This window comes from Anolis carolinensis, chromosome 3, assembly GCF_035594765.1.
Source record: "Anolis carolinensis isolate JA03-04 chromosome 3, rAnoCar3.1.pri, whole genome shotgun sequence".
NCBI classification, from domain to species: domain Eukaryota; kingdom Metazoa; phylum Chordata; class Lepidosauria; order Squamata; family Dactyloidae; genus Anolis; species Anolis carolinensis.
In genome coordinates, this window is record NC_085843.1 from 109,957,577 (window position 1) to 109,979,512 (window position 21,936).

The 21,936-nt window shown below is 37.8% G+C and overlaps 1 protein-coding gene across 5 annotated transcripts in view; it reads left to right on the forward strand.

Annotated features, from left to right (window-relative positions):
• herc2 (HECT and RLD domain containing E3 ubiquitin protein ligase 2) overlaps positions 1 to 21,936 on the forward strand; it is a 143,699-nt gene that overhangs the window by 104,206 nt on the left and 17,557 nt on the right. For all 5 annotated transcript variants that reach the window (XM_062975356.1, XM_062975352.1, XM_062975353.1 and 2 more), the window contains exons 69-86: positions 301 to 492; positions 1,577 to 1,730; positions 2,664 to 2,771; positions 3,381 to 3,512; positions 4,479 to 4,637; positions 4,730 to 4,848; positions 5,803 to 5,928; positions 6,217 to 6,372; positions 6,675 to 6,790; positions 6,902 to 7,100; positions 9,558 to 9,772; positions 10,445 to 10,622; positions 13,189 to 13,350; positions 14,736 to 14,827; positions 15,233 to 15,372; positions 18,546 to 18,733; positions 20,042 to 20,239; positions 21,073 to 21,156. In XM_062975356.1, the coding sequence (XP_062831426.1) occupies positions 301 to 492; positions 1,577 to 1,730; positions 2,664 to 2,771; positions 3,381 to 3,512; positions 4,479 to 4,637; positions 4,730 to 4,848; positions 5,803 to 5,928; positions 6,217 to 6,372; positions 6,675 to 6,790; positions 6,902 to 7,100; positions 9,558 to 9,772; positions 10,445 to 10,622; positions 13,189 to 13,350; positions 14,736 to 14,827; positions 15,233 to 15,372; positions 18,546 to 18,733; positions 20,042 to 20,239; positions 21,073 to 21,156 (2,718 nt within the window). The remainder of the gene's footprint in view (positions 1 to 300; positions 493 to 1,576; positions 1,731 to 2,663; positions 2,772 to 3,380; positions 3,513 to 4,478; positions 4,638 to 4,729; positions 4,849 to 5,802; positions 5,929 to 6,216; positions 6,373 to 6,674; positions 6,791 to 6,901; positions 7,101 to 9,557; positions 9,773 to 10,444; positions 10,623 to 13,188; positions 13,351 to 14,735; positions 14,828 to 15,232; positions 15,373 to 18,545; positions 18,734 to 20,041; positions 20,240 to 21,072; positions 21,157 to 21,936) is intronic.

A 21,936-nucleotide genomic window follows, 5' to 3' on the forward strand; every position in this document is an offset into this window, starting at 1 on the left:
TAAAAAAATAAAATGTTTAAGTTTGTGCTAAAGTAGAGATATAGCAGGTGAACTAAAAATAAACTGATATCCTGTAACAATAGAATCCATAGATGTAGATATTACACTAAATCCAGTTGTTAGTTTCAACCAGCATAGACCATTTCCATAATTTGTATTTATTCAGCTTAGTCCACTCTATTTTGCTAATGGCTAATATTTAGGTTTGCTGCTGCTGCTCCTCCTTTTTCTTCTGAGCTCTATTAGTTACTGTAAGTAAAGCTTTTCTTCATTTGCCTTGGCTTCCATCTTCCTTTGAAGGACGTGGAAAGCCAAAGTAAGGTCTCTGGTCCTGAGCCACAGTACTTGGATGAGTTCACTGGTCTCCTGGTCCCAGATGACACCAGAGTCATGGTGGATCTGCTGAAGCTGGCCGTGTCCAGTCGTGCCGGAGAGAAGGGGAAAGATGTTCTTTCAGCTGTTCTGTCTGGCATGGGCACTGCTTATCCTCAGGTGTGTTAAAATAACCCTTGCTGTTTCTGAACCAGTTACTCCCTTAACAGCAGTGTTTTTTAGTATATAAAAATTTCTAATGATTAAATTGACTCTGAAAAGTTAAAAGACTATGGAAAGCATTGAAGAACAAGTGCTCATGAAGTGGCATTCTTAAATATATTTTTGAAATGGGATTGTAATCTATAAACAAGCTGAGTCAAAATGTTTCCCACTGAAAGATTGACCTGGAAAAAATAAAAGTTTGCAAAGAGAGTATATACGTGTATATGTACAGGTTGAGTATCCTTTGTCCAGAATTCCAAAATCCACAATGCTCCAAAATCCAGAGTTGTCCACATGGGTGGCTGAGAGAAGAACTTTATGATGCTTTGATGTACACAAACTTTGTTTCATACACAACATTTTTAAGACTATTGTATAAAATGCCTCAGGCTAAGTGCGTAATATAAAAGATAAATGAATTTCATGTTTCAGTTTGGGTCCCATCATTAAGATATGTATATCCAGTATTCCAAAACCTTTAAAAACCCAAAATATGGAACACTTGTGGTTAGGGCTGTAGCCAGAGGTTTTTTTTTTAAGTTCACCTCCCTCCAAAATGTGTCAGGTTAAAAAAAACCTGGTTTACTCATAAATTGGTTAACCAGTTACAATACATGAGTAAACCAGTTTATTTTAACCTGACACATTTTTTTTGGGGGGGGGGGAGAGTTGAACCCTTAACCCCCCCCCCCCCCCCCGCTACGGCCCTGCCTGTGGTCCTAGGCATTACGGATAAGGGATACTCAATCTGTACCAGTACATGTAAAATATGTGTAAGAAACTGATGAGAAAACTGGACTTGTATCTTCTTTGGGTTTCTTTGGGAAAAGCTCAAAAATTTATTTTTGTATTTTTTTCTTGATCTGTACTGCTAAGGCTAGTCTCACAAATGTGAAAACACACTGCATTTTCTGCAGAAAAGTCAAGTCACCTGGAGATGGGGTGGGACACATGCCCCTGTCACCCTATACTTTCTGCCTGAGACGTAAAGAAACTTTATGTTTGCAAAGAGTAAATCACAAAAGATTTGTATTTTTAGGTTGCTGATATGTTGTTGGAGCTATGCGTCACAGAACTGGAAGATGTGGCAACCGATTCACAGAGTGGCCGTTTGTCTTCACAACCCGTGGTGGTTGAAAGTAGTCATCCATATACAGATGATACTTCCACCAGCGGCACAGTTAAAATACCAGGTACTAAATTTCTTAAAATGCTTATTAAAAGGAGTAGTTGTACATTCATTGTAAATAATATCTATATAGGCTTTCTTTGTTTCTTTTCAAATGAAAAAAGATGTCAATTCCATTCTGAATTCTTCAGTCTCTTTGATAAATGTAGACCAAAATGATATGTCAGCTGTTATCGAGTTCACATAAGGATTGTTTGGACATCCCTGGGCATAATGCAATAATTGTTAGATGGGGAAAAGTATTCACAAGTTTTATGTAATCTAATGCTTCCTGTGTTGTCTGTGACTATATACTGGAATTAATTTTAGATCATTTTAGGGGAACTGCATTTAGATTGTCATCCCAAAACATGTTGACTTATGTGCTTGAAGAAAAAAAATGTATTTTAATGGTTTAATACTCAGGTAAAGAGCCTTTAAAGGCTAATATAGAGTTCTGGACTTACAGTTGTGAAATGTGTGCACAATCCTATTGGTTATGTTGAGTTGCACTTTGGATATTATTTATACAAAGTTTTAAAATGATCCTTCTAGGAAAAATGCATTTATTTATTTCCCACTTTTCTTCTACAGGGACTCAAATAACTCCCTATAGATAAAACCAGGGAAATCTTGCTAAATACACAATACAAAAGATTTGAAAAGCCGTACAAAGAGTTAGCTTGTGTGTGGGCTCTTGTTGCAAATTTCTTTTTTTTTCATTATTATTTTTTATTTTGTAAAGAAACATAATACATTGAAAGTGGTGGAACAATATATTGATAGGAAAGTGAGAGAGGTGAAAGGGTTCTGGAAATAGGTGAAAAGAGAAAACAGGAGGGGGAAAAAAAGAAAGAAAGAAAAGAAAAATAAAAAAATATTGGTTGACTTTCCATCTTGACCTCAGAGTTTTCTTGTTGCAAATTTCTGATGGTATTTTTCTGGCTTTAATCTGTAGGTGCTGAAGGGCTTAGAGTAGAGTTTGATCGACAGTGTTCCACAGAGCGGCGCCATGATCCACTCACTGTCATGGATGGAGTCAACCGTATAGTTTCTGTCAGATCTGGTAATGAGCTAGAAAGTCAGATTGCTTCATTGTGTGTTGAATATTTTATCATTGTTTCATTGAGATATTAGCTTGTATATTGATTTGTGGCAGGGAGCAAATAACCTAAAACATAACAAATATAATAAAATAGAAAATACTTAACTCACAAAATAATGGACAGATTGTACATGATGGGATTAACCAGCTTTCCTTTGCTGAATCCTTAATCTGAGTAGAGTTTTCAGGCACATGTTGTCTATGTTATATATTCTGTTGGATTGGAACCCCTTCAGGACCTTTGTGTTTTTAATTTGCCTCTTCCTGCTCTACTTGTGTTTAGTGAAACATTATGTTCTCTAGATGGTGCAGAGGAAGAATCCATGTCACTGAGTTGTTTTCCTTCACACCAACTCAGAAGGCTGGAGTGCATGATCCAGCTAATACTTGAATGTCAATTCTCATTTGCTCTCTGCAAATAGAGTTATGTTGCAGCTAGGAATAGCATGTGGTTTTCCTTTGCTGAAATTTATTGTGTTTGGTGTTCTCTAAGGCACCATGAAAAAAAGAACAGATTCCTATCCTGCAGGGTTTATCATTTAAATAGCTATTCTCATCCTAACGTTATAGGTCGTGAATGGTCTGACTGGTCTAGTGAGCTGCGTATTCCAGGAGATGAATTGAAATGGAAATTCATCAGTGATGGTTCTGTAAATGGATGGGGCTGGCGCTTCACAGTTTATCCTATCATGCCAGCAGCAGGTGAGTGTCATACATGGCGTCAAGACAGAATAGTGAATCGTACTAGTGTATCTATTGCTTTCCAGACCTCAGTTATCAGAGATTGTTCTGCTAACAGACTAATGATTACCTTAAACAGGAGGAGAAGAGACTGCACTAGACCACATATGGTTAACATTCAACTCACATGATCAATATGAACTTTTCTTCTGCTGATGACCGCCAAATGTCCATGGTTAAAAAAAAAACATTGCTTTAAGAACCAATGTGAAAAACTCTTTTGATAACCTAGTTATCATGTGATGATTGCAGTCATTACATGAATTGTGTTGGTCATGTGCATTTAGCTTATGTTTGAACTGTATATAGTTGAGTCGCTGTTGCCCTATTTTGATTAAACTGTGGTATATACCGTATTTTTTGCTTTATAAGACGCACTCCCCCCCCCCCCCCCAAATAGAGGGAAAAAGTCAGTGCATCTTATAAACGCAATATGACCTCACGTGGGGCCGTCCTCCTCCTCCTCCTCCCCCCCTGGCTGCTGAGGACGGGCCTCTCTCGCTCTCTCTCGCATTCGCCTTCCCTCCCTTCCCTCCGAGGCAGAGTAGGCCCCGCAGGAGGCGCTGGCGGCGGGAGGCGCCCTTCGCTTGTCGCCGCTGCGCCTGCCTTCTCCTCCTCCCCCCCTGGCTGCTGAGGGCGGGCCTCTCTCGCTCTCTCTCGCCTTCGCCTTCCCTCCCTTCCCTCCGAGGCAGAGTAGGCCCCGCAGGAGCGTGGGGTCATCTTTTAGTTCAAATTATTTTTCCCCATTTTCCTCCTCTGAAAACTAGGTGCGTCTTATCATCAGGTGCGTCTTATAAAGCGAAAAATACAGTATTTAATTTTTTCTCCTTCCAAGTAGCTGACATCAGTTTCCAGTTTTAAACGTTTTTTTTTTATGTAAGTGCAAACCTTTGACTGACGTGATTAATGTTGTTTTCTCCCCTGCAGGTCCAAAAGATCTTCTATCAGATCGCTGCATCCTTTCTTGCCCCTCAATGGATTTAGTAACATGTTTGCTAGATTTCCGTTTGAATTTTGCTTCTAATAGAAGCATAGTTCCTCGCTTAGCAGCCTCACTAGCAGCATGTGCTCAGCTGAGTGCTTTAGGTAGGTACAGTTTTGAATAAGCTTCTGAGTTATATATTTTAAAATAATTTTAAATTCTGTCAGCATTAATTTTATTTCCCATGTATTTTTAGCTGCTAGCCACAGAATGTGGGCCTTACAAAGACTACGGAAGTTGTTAACTACTGAGTTTGGCCAATCAATCAACATCAATAGAATACTGGGAGAAAATGATGGTGAAACACGCACTATGGTAACTCCTCCTATATAATAATGATTTTTTTAAGATTGTTGCAATGCTTGATTAAATAATAGCACATAGCAACATATCATGTTATGTGGAAGATGAAGCAAACCAGTAGATTCAAATTACTAGGAAAGGAGGTCTGACTGACAATGAGGAAGGACTCTCTAGTGATAAGACCTGCCTGACAATGGAATAGATTACTTCAAAAGGTAGTGAGCTTTTCTTTTAAGCAGATGTTAGTTGGCTGACTGCCAGGGATGATTTAATTGTAGATCGCTGAACTAATTGAGGATGAGTTGGATTACCACATTCATCTAGTAGCTCTGTGATTTACAGAGTTTAGTTATCCATGCAATACTATACAGCTTGTAGGTTTTTATGTAATATCAGTGTTGAGTAATGTTTTTCCACCCAGAATTGCTTCTAGTCTTCTGGATATTTTATTGATGGATTTCACAAAGGATACCATTATTAATTTTGTCAAATGTGGCATGAATATTTCCTTTCCATGATAAACTGTACATGGCTGTGTAATTTCATCCACAGAGCAGGAACCAAAGCTGCTTTATAATTAGTTAGTAGTTATGATCTAGTAGTAAGATTGTCTTCTGTATTGTCCAAGGCTTTCATAGCTGGAATCACAGTTGTGTGATTTTCGGGCTGAATGGTCGTGTTTTAGCAGTATTTTCTCCTGACATTCGCCTGCATCTGTGGCTGGCATCTTCAGAGGATCGGATTCTCTGAAGATGCCAGCCACAGATGCAGGTGAAATGTCAGGAGAAAATGCTGTTAGAAACAGCCATACTTCCCGGAAACCACACAACATCCCACTGTCTTCTATAGCTACACAGCCAGTGCCATTTGTCAGTTTAAAAGATCATCTCTTCATTACAACAGGATCACCATTGTAAATAACCATATATAGAAACTACCATTTATTTTCGATACTTTTTCTTCCAGAGTTTCACTGGTAGTGCCTTAGCTGCTCTAGTTAAAGGCCTTCCTGAAGCTTTGCAGCGGCAATTTGATTATGAAGATCCCATTGTTAGAGGTGGCAAGCAACTACTTCACAGCCCTTTCTTTAAGGTAATAAAATGCAGAAATGGGAAAAAATATAAGTCAGAGTTTGGGCTCACCTTTAGCATTGTATAGCAGCAAATTTTGAACTTGAAACTTCAGACCAATCCTGATGATACTATTTAGATAACTAAAATGTTGGCTGGAGAAGAAATAGTCTAATAACAAATGAAGCAAGGGCTTAAAAAGATTCACTTTATGAATATGTTTAATATGAGGAAACCCAGTAGGGGAATCATATTTCCAACTCAAGCTGAAATCTGGTGCTTTCCAACTAAATTGTTTCTTTGCTTGTAGGTTCTGGTAGCGCTTGCTTGTGACCTGGAATTGGATACTCTTCCCTGCTGTGCAGAGACACATAAGTGGGCTTGGTTTCGGAGATACTGCATGGCTTCCAGGGTTGCTGTAGCTCTTGATAAAAGAACACCAATGCCTCGCCTCTTCCTTGATGAGGTATTGAAGAACATCTTTAATATAATGTTTTTACAGTGAAAGACACACATTTAAAATTTTTAAAGGCTATCATGGAGACGATAATAAATATTTAAATGTTGCTCACCTTCTGTCAAATCAAACCACCAGTGGATATTTTGAAGCCTGCCATTGTATGACTTGATTGTCATCTTTTGCCGCTTTTCACTAAAACATCATAGTGCTTGACTGCTTGCTCTTGCAGTCAGCGCATAGTGAAATAGCAAGGGTTATGAGATGCTTTGCTTTAACTGATAGCTTTAAAAGTCTGATATGTTTTTCAGGTGGCCAAGAAAATTCGTGAATTAATGGCTGACAATGAAAATATGGATGTTTTACATGAGAGTCATGATGTTTTCAAGCGAGAGCAAGATGAACAGCTTGTGCAATGGATGAACAGGTACTTGCAGGCTTCATATTGTCGAACAGCATTCTAGTTCCAAATGTGCAAAATGTTATGATGTTAGGGTATTTCTCATTTTCATGTGACCTCCTCTCTGCTTTTCAACAGACGACCTGATGATTGGACGCTTTCTGCAGGAGGGAGTGGAACTATTTATGGTTGGGGCCATAATCACAGGGGACAGCTTGGAGGTATTGAAGGTGCAAAGGTCAAAGTTCCCACTCCATGTGAAGCTCTTGCCACACTTAGACCTGTGCAATTAATAGGTGGTGAGCAGACACTTTTTGCAGTGACTGCAGATGGGAAGGTAAGCCACAAGGAGAGGCAGATGTAACATGGTTTTTGTTATTTAACACGTTTAGTTAGGACAAATGGGAAAGACTTAAAGTTATCAGTGAAGTTTGAATGAAAGGAAAGCTGTGTTCGGATTTAATAAACCACACAAATGCAATATGTAAAACAGACCAGAAACAATGAGTACTGTTTCCATTGAAACAGCAAGTACTTTTTCCACTCAACTGACCTTGTATCCACAAAGTATTATTTGAAAGAGCTTTCTTATTTATACAACAGTTGTTGGTTAACTTTGGAATTCAAATCCCAGCACTACGCAAATCCCAGCACTACGCATAAACACCCACCTTCCACATGATATCAGAACAGAATGGTGTATGATGATCACATGGAATGTGAAAGCTCCTGCTCGATCATACTGAAAGCTCTGGCTCAAACTTTTGCCTCTTTATCCTTCAAGAAACAGTAGTAATGTGCTATATGCAGCACTCCAAAAGACATTAATTGCATGTGAGACAATGGTGCTTGTACAAATGTAGGTGGACGGAGTATTCACCACAAGGTTTTTTTGTGGCTACATATGTCTTTTCTATTACTGGATGACAATATGGTTGTACTTTGAAGCATGCAGATCAATAGTATTCCAGAAATCTGATACAGCTTCCCTGGTAGTGACTGGCGGGTGAGTGGGAACTCAAGAAAGGCTGACCCATTTTTGCAGGCAGTATGGGATCCTAATGTGCCAGTCACAGGCCTGTACATACTTGATTTTCTGTATGCAGCTTTCCCATGACCTGCATTTCAGCATAATATGTAGCACAACCTTCATATCTAAATGGCTGTTATCACATGGGACATGAACCTGTTTCCTGTTATCCCAGAGGGCAGGGCCCAAATAAATAGATTTAAAGTATAACAAAAGAGGTTTTGACTAACATTAGTGTGAACTTCCTGATGGTAAGAGCTGTTTGACAATGGAATATATTGCTCCTGAAGGAAGTGGTCATACCTTCATCCGAGTGTGTTTAAACAAAAGTTGGATGCTTACATCTCTAGGTTGATTTAGTGGTAGATTTTCAGTACTGGGAGAGGGTTATATAGTCTTTGGGGACCTGTCCAGCTCTGTGACTTAATGATATTATCATTGGTCTTTTCGCTTTCATGCCAGAGAAGATATGAGCAAGTTGAACTTGTGTAGTTTTGACTACTAATCTCTTTTTTGAAATATACATTTAGCTGTTATGCCGAGAAACAGTCATTTTGTAATAAGCTTTCAGCTTTTGATATGGCAAATTAATGCAATAGGGAGTTCTTAGAGAAATCCTTCAACACAATTCCATTTTCCAACAGACACTCAGGATAGCATAGCGTTGAGATATTGTAATCTTTGTTGGTTCCTCTCATTAGGGCTTTTCATGAAGCGTATTTTATTTCCTTCTGAAAACATTGGTGTTTGTCAAAGTCTCCTAACATTAATTATGTCCTTTGTTTAATTTCTGTTTTGTGTATTTTAATATGTATTTTATAGAAATACGTTTTAATATGTATCTTTTATATACATACATTTTAATATGTATATTTGTGGTATTTTTACTATGTTTATGTGTTTTAATTATTCTGTAACCTGCCACAAGGAGAGTAAGAAATAAAATAATAATAATAATAATAATAATAATAATAATAATAATAATAATATTATTTTAGTATGAATGCTTGCATTCTGGCTGCATAGGCAGCAACAGTCAAAGCCTAAACATCTGAAATAAAGAGATTGTAATATATTAACACATATATAGTTTTCCTGCTGAAAATTCCTTTCTTTTGGAGATATTAGTTGAATCATATACAGTAGAATCTCACTTATCCAACATTCGCTTATCCAATGTTCTGGATTATCCAACGCATTTTTGAAGTCAATGTTTTCAATACATCATGATATTTTGGTGCTAAATTTGTAAATACAGTAATTACTACATGGCATTACTAAGTATTGAACTACTTTTTCTGTCAAATGTGTTGTATAACATGATGTTTTGGTGCTTAATTTGTAAAATCATAACCTAATTTGATGTTTAATAGGCTTTTCCTTAATCCCTCTTTATTATCCAACATATTCGCTTATCCAACATTCTGCCGGCCCGTTTATGTTGGATAAGTGAGACTCTGCTGTATGATGATTCAGGTAGATAACATTGACATACAGAACATCAGGAAAGGGACTTTCAGGTTTTATTCTTATGTTACAAAGTTAGTATTTCTTAAAACTTGGCTAAATAGAAGAGGAAACTGTTTCATAAGATAATATGAGAAGCTTTGGAAGAATGTAAACAAAATTGTGAAGTCTTCTGAATGAGAGAAGTAGATACATATTTACTTTTATTTTCCTTTTGTCATAACCCATAGAAACACTGAATATTCACATCCACATGTGAAAAGTTTTTGCAGTTACAAAATCTTTTGTTCTTTTTAGCTATATGCCACTGGATATGGTGCTGGCGGAAGGCTTGGAATAGGAGGAACAGAGTCTGTTTCTACGCCAACACTTTTAGAATCTATTCAGCATGTGTTTATAAAAAAAGTTGCAGTGAATTCTGGAGGAAAGCATTGCCTAGCTCTGTCTTCAGAAGGAGAAGTCTATTCCTGGGGTGAGGCAGAAGATGGCAAACTGGGTCATGGCAACCGAAGGTAATAACAAATTTTCAGCAAATGCGTTGTTTTCACATTACTGTTTAGGCAGGAAAAATGGTATAACAGGAAAGTGGCCTATTTATAATGTATTGTAGAACCTATGTATTGAGTCATTTTAATACTATATTAGTTCTTTGTGAGAGAGCAGGCTTATCTCCTGCTTTTGACAGACTTTGCCAAAATAACATAGCATAGAAATGGGTAACTTTGCCTCCCCCCAGATGTTATTTAGATTACATCTTTCATCAACCTTAGCCAGTCAGTGATGAAGAGTTATGACAAATGTTAACATATGGTTGACAATTTCTGGCATATTACAGTTGGCAGTCCACCTCTTGCAGTTAAAAACTATAAGGCAAAAATCCACTGTGTTGGATCTTTGGCTGAAAGTTTGCTTGTAAGGTATTTGCCCACTCTGCTGTGTCATTTCACAGGTTTAGAAATAGAAAAAAATATTTAACTTCTATGTCACAGTCTCTAGCATGACAAAGTGTTTGTTGGAGCTGTTTATTCTACAAAGTTTGTGAGCTATGCTTTAATTATTCCTCATAATTTCTTTTAAAAAGAGAACCTTTTTACTTTTCCTATTGCACTATTGTACTTAACTGAAGTATGCTACTTAAATCGGGCACTTAATTTATCATTTTACTTTCAAATGACTTAATTTAGCCCTTGTGATCGTCCTCGAGTAATCGAATCTTTGCGGGGCATAGAAGTGGTTGACATTGCAGCTGGTGGTGCACACAGTGCATGTATTACTGCTGCAGGAGATCTTTACACATGGGGCAAAGGAAGATACGGACGTCTTGGCCATGGAGACAGTGAGGATCAGCTAAAACCGAAACTGGTGAGATGAAGTCTCAGTCATGTGTTTCACTCATCTTTTCAATGGCATCGGATTCCTGCCTGATCCTGATAGTTAAGCAGGATGATGATGATGATGATGATGATGATGATGATGATGATGGTGATGATGATAATTATCATCTTTATACCCCGCCTTTCTCCCCATGGGGACTCAAGGCAGCTAACAATCCCACACTAGACAAGTTTAAAAGGTGCAGTACAAAAGTTAAAAAGTAATTAAATTGTAGCAGTGTGGTAAAAGCTAAATTAAAATACATAAATACACTTAAAATAATCAGCCATAGTCAGTATGTGAAGAGGAGACCTCCAATGAATATGTATTGATCAGATGCTATCAGATGGAACTGGCAAAATCACCTCTGATTATTCCTCACCTCAAAAACCCTATGAAATTCAAAGTATGACCACAAGTCAACAGGCCACTTGAAGGTACATGTACAAACAACGTTTTGTTAATTGGGCAAGCGTATCTTTAAGTTGCTCCTGAACCAAGTTGCCAAAACATATCAGATATTTTGCCAGCTTCCATTGATATGAGTAACAGTTAAGCAATCTTTTATTCCATTCTAATGTTATCTTGGAGAAATCACTACGGATTGAGAATTGTTCATATTTGTACATGGATAATAATAGTAAACATATGTAAAATCTGAATGCAGCCAGTGCAGCTTACCTTCCAGATGAGTGTATTTTCAGATGTAGCTGATTCTTAGATTAGAATAAATACCATGTCAAATATGTGTATTCATTTAATACAATAATAGAAAACTGATTACAACATAGATAAAACACATAAACATTGTAAATATTGTATAAAATACACATATTAAAATGTATTTCTATAAAATGCACGTATTAAAATGTATTCCTATAATATATGTATTATAATACAGAATAAATATGAAAACACTGGACATGAGTTTAAAATTCATTAAAGCTGACTGGGTAGGTCTGCCAGAAGAGATAGGTCTTCAGATGGGTTTTAAATTGTGACAGCTGATCTAGCTGTTGGATCTCTTCTGGCAGCTCATTCCACAGTAATGGGGAGGCCAATGTAAAGGTCATCTGGGTGACACTCTCCAGTCAGGTTCCAGCTGGTTGGAGTACAGTAGTTGTCTCCCAGAGGATCTTAGTGTTCTGGGCGGATTGTACGGGAGAAGGCGATCCTGTAGGTAATTGGACCCAAACTGTGTAGGGCTTTAAAGGTCAAAACCAACACTTTGTACTTTGCCTGGAAACTAATTGTTAGCTAGTGGAGGGACTTTAGCATAGGTGTAGTATGCTCACTCCTGGATGTTCCTGTAACCAATCTGGTTGCTGTATTTCTGCTGTGTTTCTACACTTGGTACACAACGTAACCCAGTGTACAGTGCATTGCAGAAGTGCAACCTTTAGATTACCAGCACATGCATTACCATCTTTGGGACTTCCAATTCTAGGAAGGGGCGCAGCTAGCGTATCAGCTAAAGCTGGTAGTAAGTACTCCTGACTATCGCATTTACCCTGGCTGACATTTAGAGATACAGAACCAGGAGCACTCCCAAGCTGTGAACACAGTCTTTCAGAACTGACTGACACATCTCCATCCCCAGATTAGGACCCTTAATGGCAAGCACCTATCATTTTGTCTTAATTCAATTTCAGTTTGTTTTTCTTCATCCAGCCCATTACCTCCTCTAGGCATTCATTCAGAGGAGAAACTATCCTTAGCTGAGGCTGATTTTGAAGGCATGGAGAAATATATGTGGATATCATCAGCATACTGATAACACCTTGCCTCCAGATGTTCTCTCCTAGCAGTTTCATGTACATATTAAAAAGCAGCGGGGATAGAATGGCCCGTTGTAGGATGCCACATAACAGTTTCCTTTTTGAGGAACAGCTGTCCCCAAGCCCCACCATCTTGAACCTGCCTGAGAGGTACGACTGGAACCATTGCAACACAGTGTCTCCGATTCCCAGCCCCTCCAGGCGTTCCAGAAGGATACCATGGACAATGGTATCAAAAGCTGCTGAGAGTCTAGAAGCAGTAACAGGGACACACTCCCTCTGTCGATGTTAAGATGGAAACCATCCACTAAGGTGACCATAGCAGTCTTAACTCCATATCCTGCTGTGAAGCCAGTTTGAAATGGGTCAGGGAAGTATGTATCATCCAAGACTGCCTGGAGTTGGAGGGCAACTGCCTTCTCAATCATCTTGCCAAAAATGGAAGGTTGGACACTGGTCTATAATGATTAGATACAATATACATTTTTAAAAGATTGATGTTTTAACAGAATTCTCTCCTTCTCCTTGAAACTTCATATGTATACATCACAAAACCAGTTTTCAATCTTTGATTAAAAATCCTGGACTTTCAAATAGGATGTTTACTAGAGGTAAGCTGAAGCAATGTATGGTTTAACAAGATAGACCCAGTGAGTAGAAGACCCGCATAAATCGCTCTGTGCTTCTACTAAAACTGAAGTAGTAGAAATGTAGAGCAATTGATGAAGGTCCTCTATTTTTGAGATTTCTTTTTCAACAAAGTGCCTGTTTTGCAGGTGGAAGCACTCCAGGGCTACCGTGTGATTGACATCGCCTGTGGTAGTGGAGACGCACAGACCTTGTGCTTGACGGATGATGATACAGTCTGGTCATGGGGAGATGGAGACTATGGAAAGCTTGGTAGAGGTGGTAGTGATGGTTGTAAAGTCCCAATGAAGGTACTTGGATTTCAAAATCTGCTTTCAGTCTATAAAAGTTTGAATTAAGAATGGAAGCAGGCCTGTAGCTAGGATTTTGATTCGGGAGAGGGGGGCTGAGTCTGAGTGAGAGAGGATCTACCTAGCAAACCTTTTGTATCATCCCAATACTCCCATGCATATGAGATATATTGAGCATGGTGATCAGATCATGATATGAATAAACACGTGCCAGGTGCCACATACCAGTAAGGCATTCTTGCGGACCACCCTGAGAATTTTTGGGGGGGGGGTGTCAAACCCCCCCCCCCCCAGGCTACATGCCCGCATGGAAGTATTATGATTTATTTATTTTTTTAAAAAAGCAAGATGAAATAGCGTAATTAAGAATAGTGGTGAACGTTGTGACGTCTATATATACAAATGATTATGTGTACAATGATTAAGTGAAAATTCTTCTTTTGAAGGATTACTGTGAAATCTTTTTAGGCTTGAAGGATGAACTAGTTGTCACTAATCAAAAGTTATTTCTGTCTTAAGAGCATATATTGACATTTCAGTCCAGATGGATTTTTCTGTTGGCAAATTATCAAGATACCATGTCGTAAAAATATCTCATGAGAGGATGTCGAAGACATATTTAATGTCATTGCCATCAAAGAAACATCTGTTCCAACAGTTTAAAAACATTGATAGGACTGGACTACATTGGAGAAAACAGCCGATTATAAAATACTGCAGGAGACTCCATGAGGATTGCATTTACCATTTCCTGTTCTTTTTAGAGATGCTTTTATCCCTTATAGGCTTTCCTTTAAATCAGAATTTAAATCCAAACTTTGCACAATTTCTTCTTGAGTTTAGGTTGCTGTTGAACTGTTTAATGAAAAAAGCAGCAGACCTTCCACATTTGAGGTGTTTTGTGGGTTGATATCCCACAATTCCATTATTGGAGTTGAAAACATTCTTCTCGTCCTAAGGAGTCTCTTAGAGGTTTCTCGTTAGTCTTCCTATGGCTTTTTGAAATTCTGTCATATGGCTGTCAAATCCTTGCTTGCGGATTACTTTGTGAGAACATCATTGTGCTCTCTGCCTGAACATTTTCTTCATTTCTCCAGCTTATTTTTTGTGACTAAATGAGCGATAGCTCAGCATTGCTTAAATAGAGATAGCAAAGAAGAGGGACAAAGGACCTATTAAATATGCTAAATTAAAGTAATGGCACTTCTTAACTAAATGTAACTTCGTTAGGACTAATATTAAATTTAGCTAAATGAAAATTGTTTTTAATCTATATTAACATCATTATTGGACTGCACTGTAAATCTATTTTAATATGCCTTTGTGCACCATGTGGTCTGAAGTTTCCTTCTTTTTTCAGTTACACTTAAACTTCTCTCCCTTAGATTGATTCCCTCACAGGGGTTGGAGTAGTTAAAGTAGAATGTGGCTCCCAGTTTTCTGTTGCACTTACCAAGTCTGGAGCTGTGTATACATGGTAAGTGCATTTGTTACTAGTTGGACTTGAATTCTTAGGAGAAATTTAATAGTAGTTTGAGCTCTTTTTCTGTTCTCTTTTTACAAAATTTGCAGTATGTTACACTTAAATGTCATTTTTGTTTATTGTTTTTAAATGCCACTTTAATTATTAGAATAACATAAAGAACAAAATACCTGTATTCTAAATACGATAGCTTTAAGTAACTTCATCCCCAAAGCTGTCTTTTAGTAAAGGCTAGCAGGCATTTAGTGGTATAACTTCTAAGCATTTGTTATCTTCACGTAGGGACAGAATCACATTAAAAATACATATAGTCCTGGTCCACCAAATAAGGATTATAGATTTCAGAACTGATTCATGAAAAAACAAATGTATTGATTGAGACCTGTTTTTTCAATACAGGGGCAAAGGAGATTACCATCGATTAGGTCATGGGTCAGATGACCATGTTCGGAGACCTCGACAAGTCCAGGGGTTACAAGGAAAGAAAGTCATTGCCATTGCAACTGGTTCATTGCACTGTGTGTGTTGTACTGAAGATGGTGGGTAGTACAACTCTTTATTTATGATTTCAGTTCTAAGAGTTGAACATGTTCTTATTTTTTTTCATTTTGCAAGGAACTGCCCTGTTGCCCTTCTGCCCCATTTGTGAAATCTTATTTACTTCAGGGCCTAATAGCCTCTAGTTCTGAAATAGTGCCACCACCTCTACATCTTTATGAAGATAGCCACCAAAACATACTTCCTTTTAGTATGTTTGGTGAGTGGAGAACATAGTCGAATGCTAAACTATCTGACAGTGTCTGTGTAGTGCAATGCATATTGTATTCTCAGCCAATGGAGAATGGGCCATCCAAGAAGGACTTTTTCACCCCCAAGTATGTGTCTGGCAGAAATTAGGTAGATAGGGGCATGTGAATGATGCTGTGGCGCAGCTGGTTAGTAGCCAGCTGCAATAAATCACTACTGACCATGAGTTCATGAGTTCAAAGCTAGCCCAAGTTGGAGTGAGTGCCCAACCATTAAAATAGCCCAGCTCTTTGTTGATCTAAGCAACCCGAAAGATAGCTGCATCTATCAAGTAGGAAATTAAGGTACCGCTTATGTGGGGAGGCTAATTTAACTAATTTACCACACCATAAAAATCGTCCAGCAGCTTGTGGAAAGGAATGAGGAAGTAATCCATCAAGAACTCGGTGTCAAAGTGGATGAAGCAGAAGCTCTCCCCATGGCCGAAATCGAGCATACCCTCATGAAGCCGGAAACTGGAAAATGTTGAATTGCCTCTGTGTCTTTGCCTGTATGTCATATGTCATTGAATGATTGCCATGTATATGTACATTTTAATCTGCCCTGAGTCCCCTTCGGGGTGAGAAGGGCGGAATATAAATACTGCAAATAAATAAATAAATAAATAAAAGTGCTCCAGTATAACAGTACAGTAGAGTCTCACTTATCCAAGCTAAACGGGCTGGCAGAAACTTGGATAAGTGAATATCTTGGATAATAAGGAGGGATTAAGGAAAAGCCTATTAAACATCAAATTAGGTTATGATTTTACAAATTAAGCACCAAAACATCATGTTTTACAACAAATTTGACCGAAAAAGCAGTTCAATACACATTAATGTTATGTTGTAATTACTGTATTTACAAATTTAGCACCAAAATATCACGATATATTGAAAACATTGACTACAAAAATGGCTTGGATAATCCAGAAACTTGGATAAGCGAGGCTTGGATAAGCGGGACTCTACTGTATTTTTAGAATAGCGATATTTAATAATGTGGAATATGTTTATAACCCTGTGGATTGAAGAATGGGGGTTTTCAGTGACAGGGCAGGCTGGGAACATAGAGAAGAGTTATACCTGGGGAGTGCTGCTGAGTGAACACATACTATTTGAATGGAAGGGATTTCCAGTGTACGTACATATTTTAAGGTACCATATATACTCGAGTATAAGCCGAACCAAATATAAGCCGAGGCACTTAATTTTATCTCAAAAAACTGGGAAAACGTATTGATTTGAGTATAAGACAAGAATCAGAAATGCAGCAGCTCCAGGTAAATTTTAAAAATAAAAATAGATACCAATAAAATTACATTAATTGAGGCATCAGTATGTTAAATGTTTTTGAATATTTACATAAAACTAATTTGAGATCATAATAAGACTTTAATAAGATAAGACTGTCCAACTCTGATTACCTATATACTTTAGTATAAGCCGACCCAAATATAAGCTGGCAGAACCCTCACTCGAGTATAAGCCCTAAAAAGGGCTGAAAAACTTGACTTATACTCGAGTATATACAGTAATCAAAGTAAAAAGGCTTATATGTAACATTAATACAGAGGACCCTTGTCCTCCACAGGAGTTTGGTTTTGAGTCCGCCTGCAGATGCCAATAAAAGTGGATAATCATGTCCCATATAAGTTTTCTATATTTCTTTGTTGTATTATAAAAGACACACAAAACAAAACTAATAACAAAAAACTAAACTCCCAACAACAACCAAGCAAACACTAATCTGTTTCCACCTCACTCACTAAGAAAAACAATTTAAAAATTGACTTCCAAATCAAATCAAAGATTTACGTATGTTAACATTAAACTTTTGTCAGTCATCAAGTCATAAAACTCAGTCTTCAAACCCTGAAAGCATTTTGTTTGTTTGTTTGTTTATTTATTTATTTACAGTACTTAAACCTCGCCCTTCTTACCCTGTCCTTCTCTTCCCTTTTAAACTGCAGCAGTTCATCTACTTTAACATCACTGTCATTTTATTTATAAGATGCGATGCGATGATCCGCAGTTAGTGTAAATCATGGGTCCAGAGCCAGTAGATCTGGAGGGTCTGTTGTATGTACAGGCAGTCCCCGAGTTACAAATATCTGACTTACAAATGACTCATAGTTCAGAACGGGGGTTAGACAACAGAACGTGTGAGAAATTTCCCCCTCAGAATGGAAATTTACTCCTGAAAGAGTTTTTATGGGGCAAAGAGGTCTCAACTGAAACTCTCACCAATCCTTGTTTCCACAGCAAGCTAAATTTTTCAAAATCCCATTATCACAGGGACAGAAAATAAGGTGAAATCTTCTGAACAGGTGCATAGACAGCAAAATAAATGTTATAGGGGCGTTAATCCTTTTCTATGCTATCCAAAGTGTGTGTGTGTGTGTGTGTGTGTATCCCCTTCACACACACTCATTAATACATACATATGGACGGAGTTACACTTAAAAATGTGCCTGTTCTGACTTGCATACAAATTCAACTTAAGAACAAACTTGGGGACTGGCTGTATTGCATCCAGGGCTGTGTTAAACATTTCTTAGGTACAAATTTTCCTTGATACTTTCATAACACCCTCTCTTCTTTTCCTTTGACTTTTCATGTTCCCACCAATTTGATTAATATGTAGCATTGTTTTTTGTTTTTTTTTTACTAAGTAGCTATGAAATTAGCTTAATTTTTTGGTCTAATCCCTTCAGAGGCTGTGGCTCCATTAATAGTTATAATTTATTTTATGTATGTATGTATGTATACATGTAATCTCCCACCTGTCTCCTGATAGGGAACCCCCTATTTTGAACTGACATGTAATGTTTTGTCGGACTTAACATTGTTAAGCCATTGCTGTAACTCATTCTTTGGATTTGATGTCCTTGGTGAAGGTGAAATGATGCTTTTGATTGATGCAGGTGAAGTTTATACATGGGGAGATAATGATGAAGGCCAGCTTGGAGATGGGACAACAAATGCTATCCAAAGACCACGCCTGGTTGCTGCCCTTCAGGGTAAAAAGATTAACAGAGTGGCCTGTGGCTCAGCACATACTTTGGCATGGTCTACCAGCAAGCCAGCAAATGCAGGCAAGCTCCCTACACAGGTAAGACTGAATCCCTTTTGAATTAAATGTTTAAATCTCTTGAAAAAATGTATAACAAGAATGGTCTTAGTTTTCAGTGGCTAAATGGTGTGGGTACAGGATTATTGGTTTCTTTTGCCCTCATGCCTTTGACCACATCATTTTATTGAGTGGATTGATTTATGGTTGTGCTGAACATTCTCCTATTCCGGTGTTTTATGCCAAAGTAATGCTATTACTGAGAAGGGATGATTCTTCCTCAAAGATATTAATTTTAAAAATACTAACTTTTGAACAGCATGGTTGTTGCCATTGCTCATCTCTATGTCCATCAGTGCAGATTCAGGGCTACTGCTTCTTTTTGCATGGCTGACTCTAGTTAACAGGAGACTGTGCAGTGAGTGGGGTGATACCATGATGTTTCATAGCCATCAGATTTGGCTGTGTATCATTTTTGGTATTAAAGTGACTGAAAAACACTTATTTGATCCCAGTCAGTAGGAGAGCATGTAGCTACCCGAATAACAACATTACATTTTAGTATCAGTCCTCTTTAGCAATATGATGAAGGGTAGGTAGGGTTTGAGAAGCATTTTGATCTCTCAGAAATCCTTGAAAGGCCATACTCCATTGTGTCTTTCCATTCTTTAGTTTAATAGTGTTTGTGTGTGCTAAAAGTGGTCCCTATGCTTCCTAGCGGATGTGGGGACAACTTTGACATGCAGCACCCCCCTCTCCTTGGCCTAAAATAGGTCATGAAAACATTTTTACAATTTGGTTTTTTTTTTTTCAAAAATGCGAGAGGAGGGAGACTGGAGACTTCAGAAATAGCTGTAGGAGTTCATTTTCCCACCCATGCATTACCGAGTGTGACAGAATCTGAAAAGATTGGAAGGAAGGAACTCGCTAAAATTTTTTCAAGCCTTGTCAAAAAATCTTCCAGATTCAGGGGGATACTTTTAATAATGCAAACATATTAATAAAATGCAGTTGAATATTTTAGCTGTACTCTCTTTATTTCCTCTAAGCTGTTCCACTTGTAGAGTCTACACTTGTGCACAGTGTAAAACTTTGGAAATTCTTTGGAAGCATATATAAGTATAAAGCCCCTCCCTATCCATGCTTTAACAGCATGGGAAGGGTGCTCAATTTTTTTAATGACAGTAACTAGCCTAAATACAACGTAGGATGGGATAAGACGAGATGGATCTTTGAGGGGTTTGGACTAGTGGAAATGTTAGCTAGCTCTTCCTGTACAGATGCTGTGTATTTATTCAGTGGCGTATTATTATTCAGAGTATATAGCACTAATGTTGTGACTCCTTCCAGGTTCCTATGGAATATAATCATCTACAAGAAATTCCTATAATTGCCTTGAGAAACAGGTTGCTGTTATTGCATCACATCTCTGAACTGTTTTGTCCTTGCATTCCCATGTTTGATCTTGAGGGCCGTCTTGAAGAAACTGGCCAGGGCCCTTCAGTGGGGTTTGATACATTACGAGGAATTTTGATATCTCAAGGAAAGGTATTTGCCTGAGATTTTAGTATTTACTACTTTTAAACAAAATCACTTTTTAAATCAAGTCAACTGCTGTAATTGTATGTGGGTACAGAACTATGTGTTTGTACAGTTAGCTTAAGGTTTCAGCAGTGGATCTGGCATTACTGTGGTTGCCTGACCATTGACAGTGGAAAAATAGGAATCACTGTAGCAGATTAGGAAAGGCAAATGACTTAATCCTTAACAATGATCAACAGTACAGCTTTCTCACTGCTGGCAATCTTGTAGATGAAATTGCTGGTATTTTGAGCCTTAATTTCACCTCTTCCTGGCAATCCATCAACCACCATTAGAGGTACAGGAGCAGTACTACTAACTGTTTCTGGGCCAGTTTAGGAGAGAGGCTCGTCCTCTCCCCAGCAATCCCAATTGGCATTGTACTTTTGAACCACTGTCAGTAACATCAAAAGTTTCCACATTGTCCCACTGACATGGAGGCCACCAGGCACTACTCCTTTCTGGACATTGTGACCATGTTTACAGCCATCTAGAATTGAGGTAATGGCAAGTATCTGAATTTCTTTGACTAAAGGAAATTTTAAAATATACCATATTCTTTATGGTCAAAATGCTATATTGTTAATGATGGTGGGATTTTCCTTTTAAGTACACATAGGCTCATGACTAAATTGCACTGCCCCACTCCTGCCCCATGCCCAAAATGTCTCCAGTTTTCTTGTGTTGATCTGACAGTAACCTACTGGTCATGGTTGGGGTATATAAGGTGATGTAGTAGCCATCTAGTAAACAACACAGGCATAGTTGTGTTTTAAAGACTCTATTCTTCACTGTTTTAGGAGGCAGCATTTAGAAAAGTTGTTCAAGCAACTATGGTAAGAGATCGACAACACGGGCCAGTTGTAGAACTCAACAGAATACAAGTAAGAATGCTACACTGCAAGTGCCTTAAATGTGAGGCTGCTGGTCATTATTTCATGCTCAAGGACTTGAGAATGACAACTTGTGATGCTAATAACCTTCTTTGTCTGTTTTGAACTTATTCTGATAACCTCTGGCATAATGTACTCATTAGACAAATAGCTTGGACCTGAAAAGATTATTATTATTATTATTATTATTATTATTATTATTATTATTATTATTATTATTATCCTTATTATATTTATTATATTTATTTATACCCCTCTTTATCTCTCTCGAAGGAGACTCAAAGGGGTTTTTGCTATAGGAAAACTGTAGCTTCAGGAAACTTTCTTTCTATGAGCTTACTTCCATTTACTTTTATTAGGAGTAAAACCATACTGTCTAAATTTCATGATCATTCTGATTTTTAGGTTTGTATGATTGTAGGGAAAGTAACTGAAGCTGAAATTGGGTTTCCTTCATTTTGTCAAAGCACATGATATTCTATACCTATTATAAAGTGCCATTTATTATTTCTGTCACTATTTTAGTATGACTGATTTTTATAGGGAAATGAATCAACCTGGAGGAAAGAATCGAGGGTCTTTTATTTGACAGCTAGAAGTATGTGTGTGCTTGTTTATGTATGTGGGAAATACTCTTATTAAGGTCTTTACGTTAACTATGAAGAGAGTGTTGTATCACATTGTGTACCTTTATTCTCTCACATGATTTTTGTCTGCCTTTGCTTGTATAATTTCATGTGCTTCATAATGGCCTAAAGTATAATTAAGGTC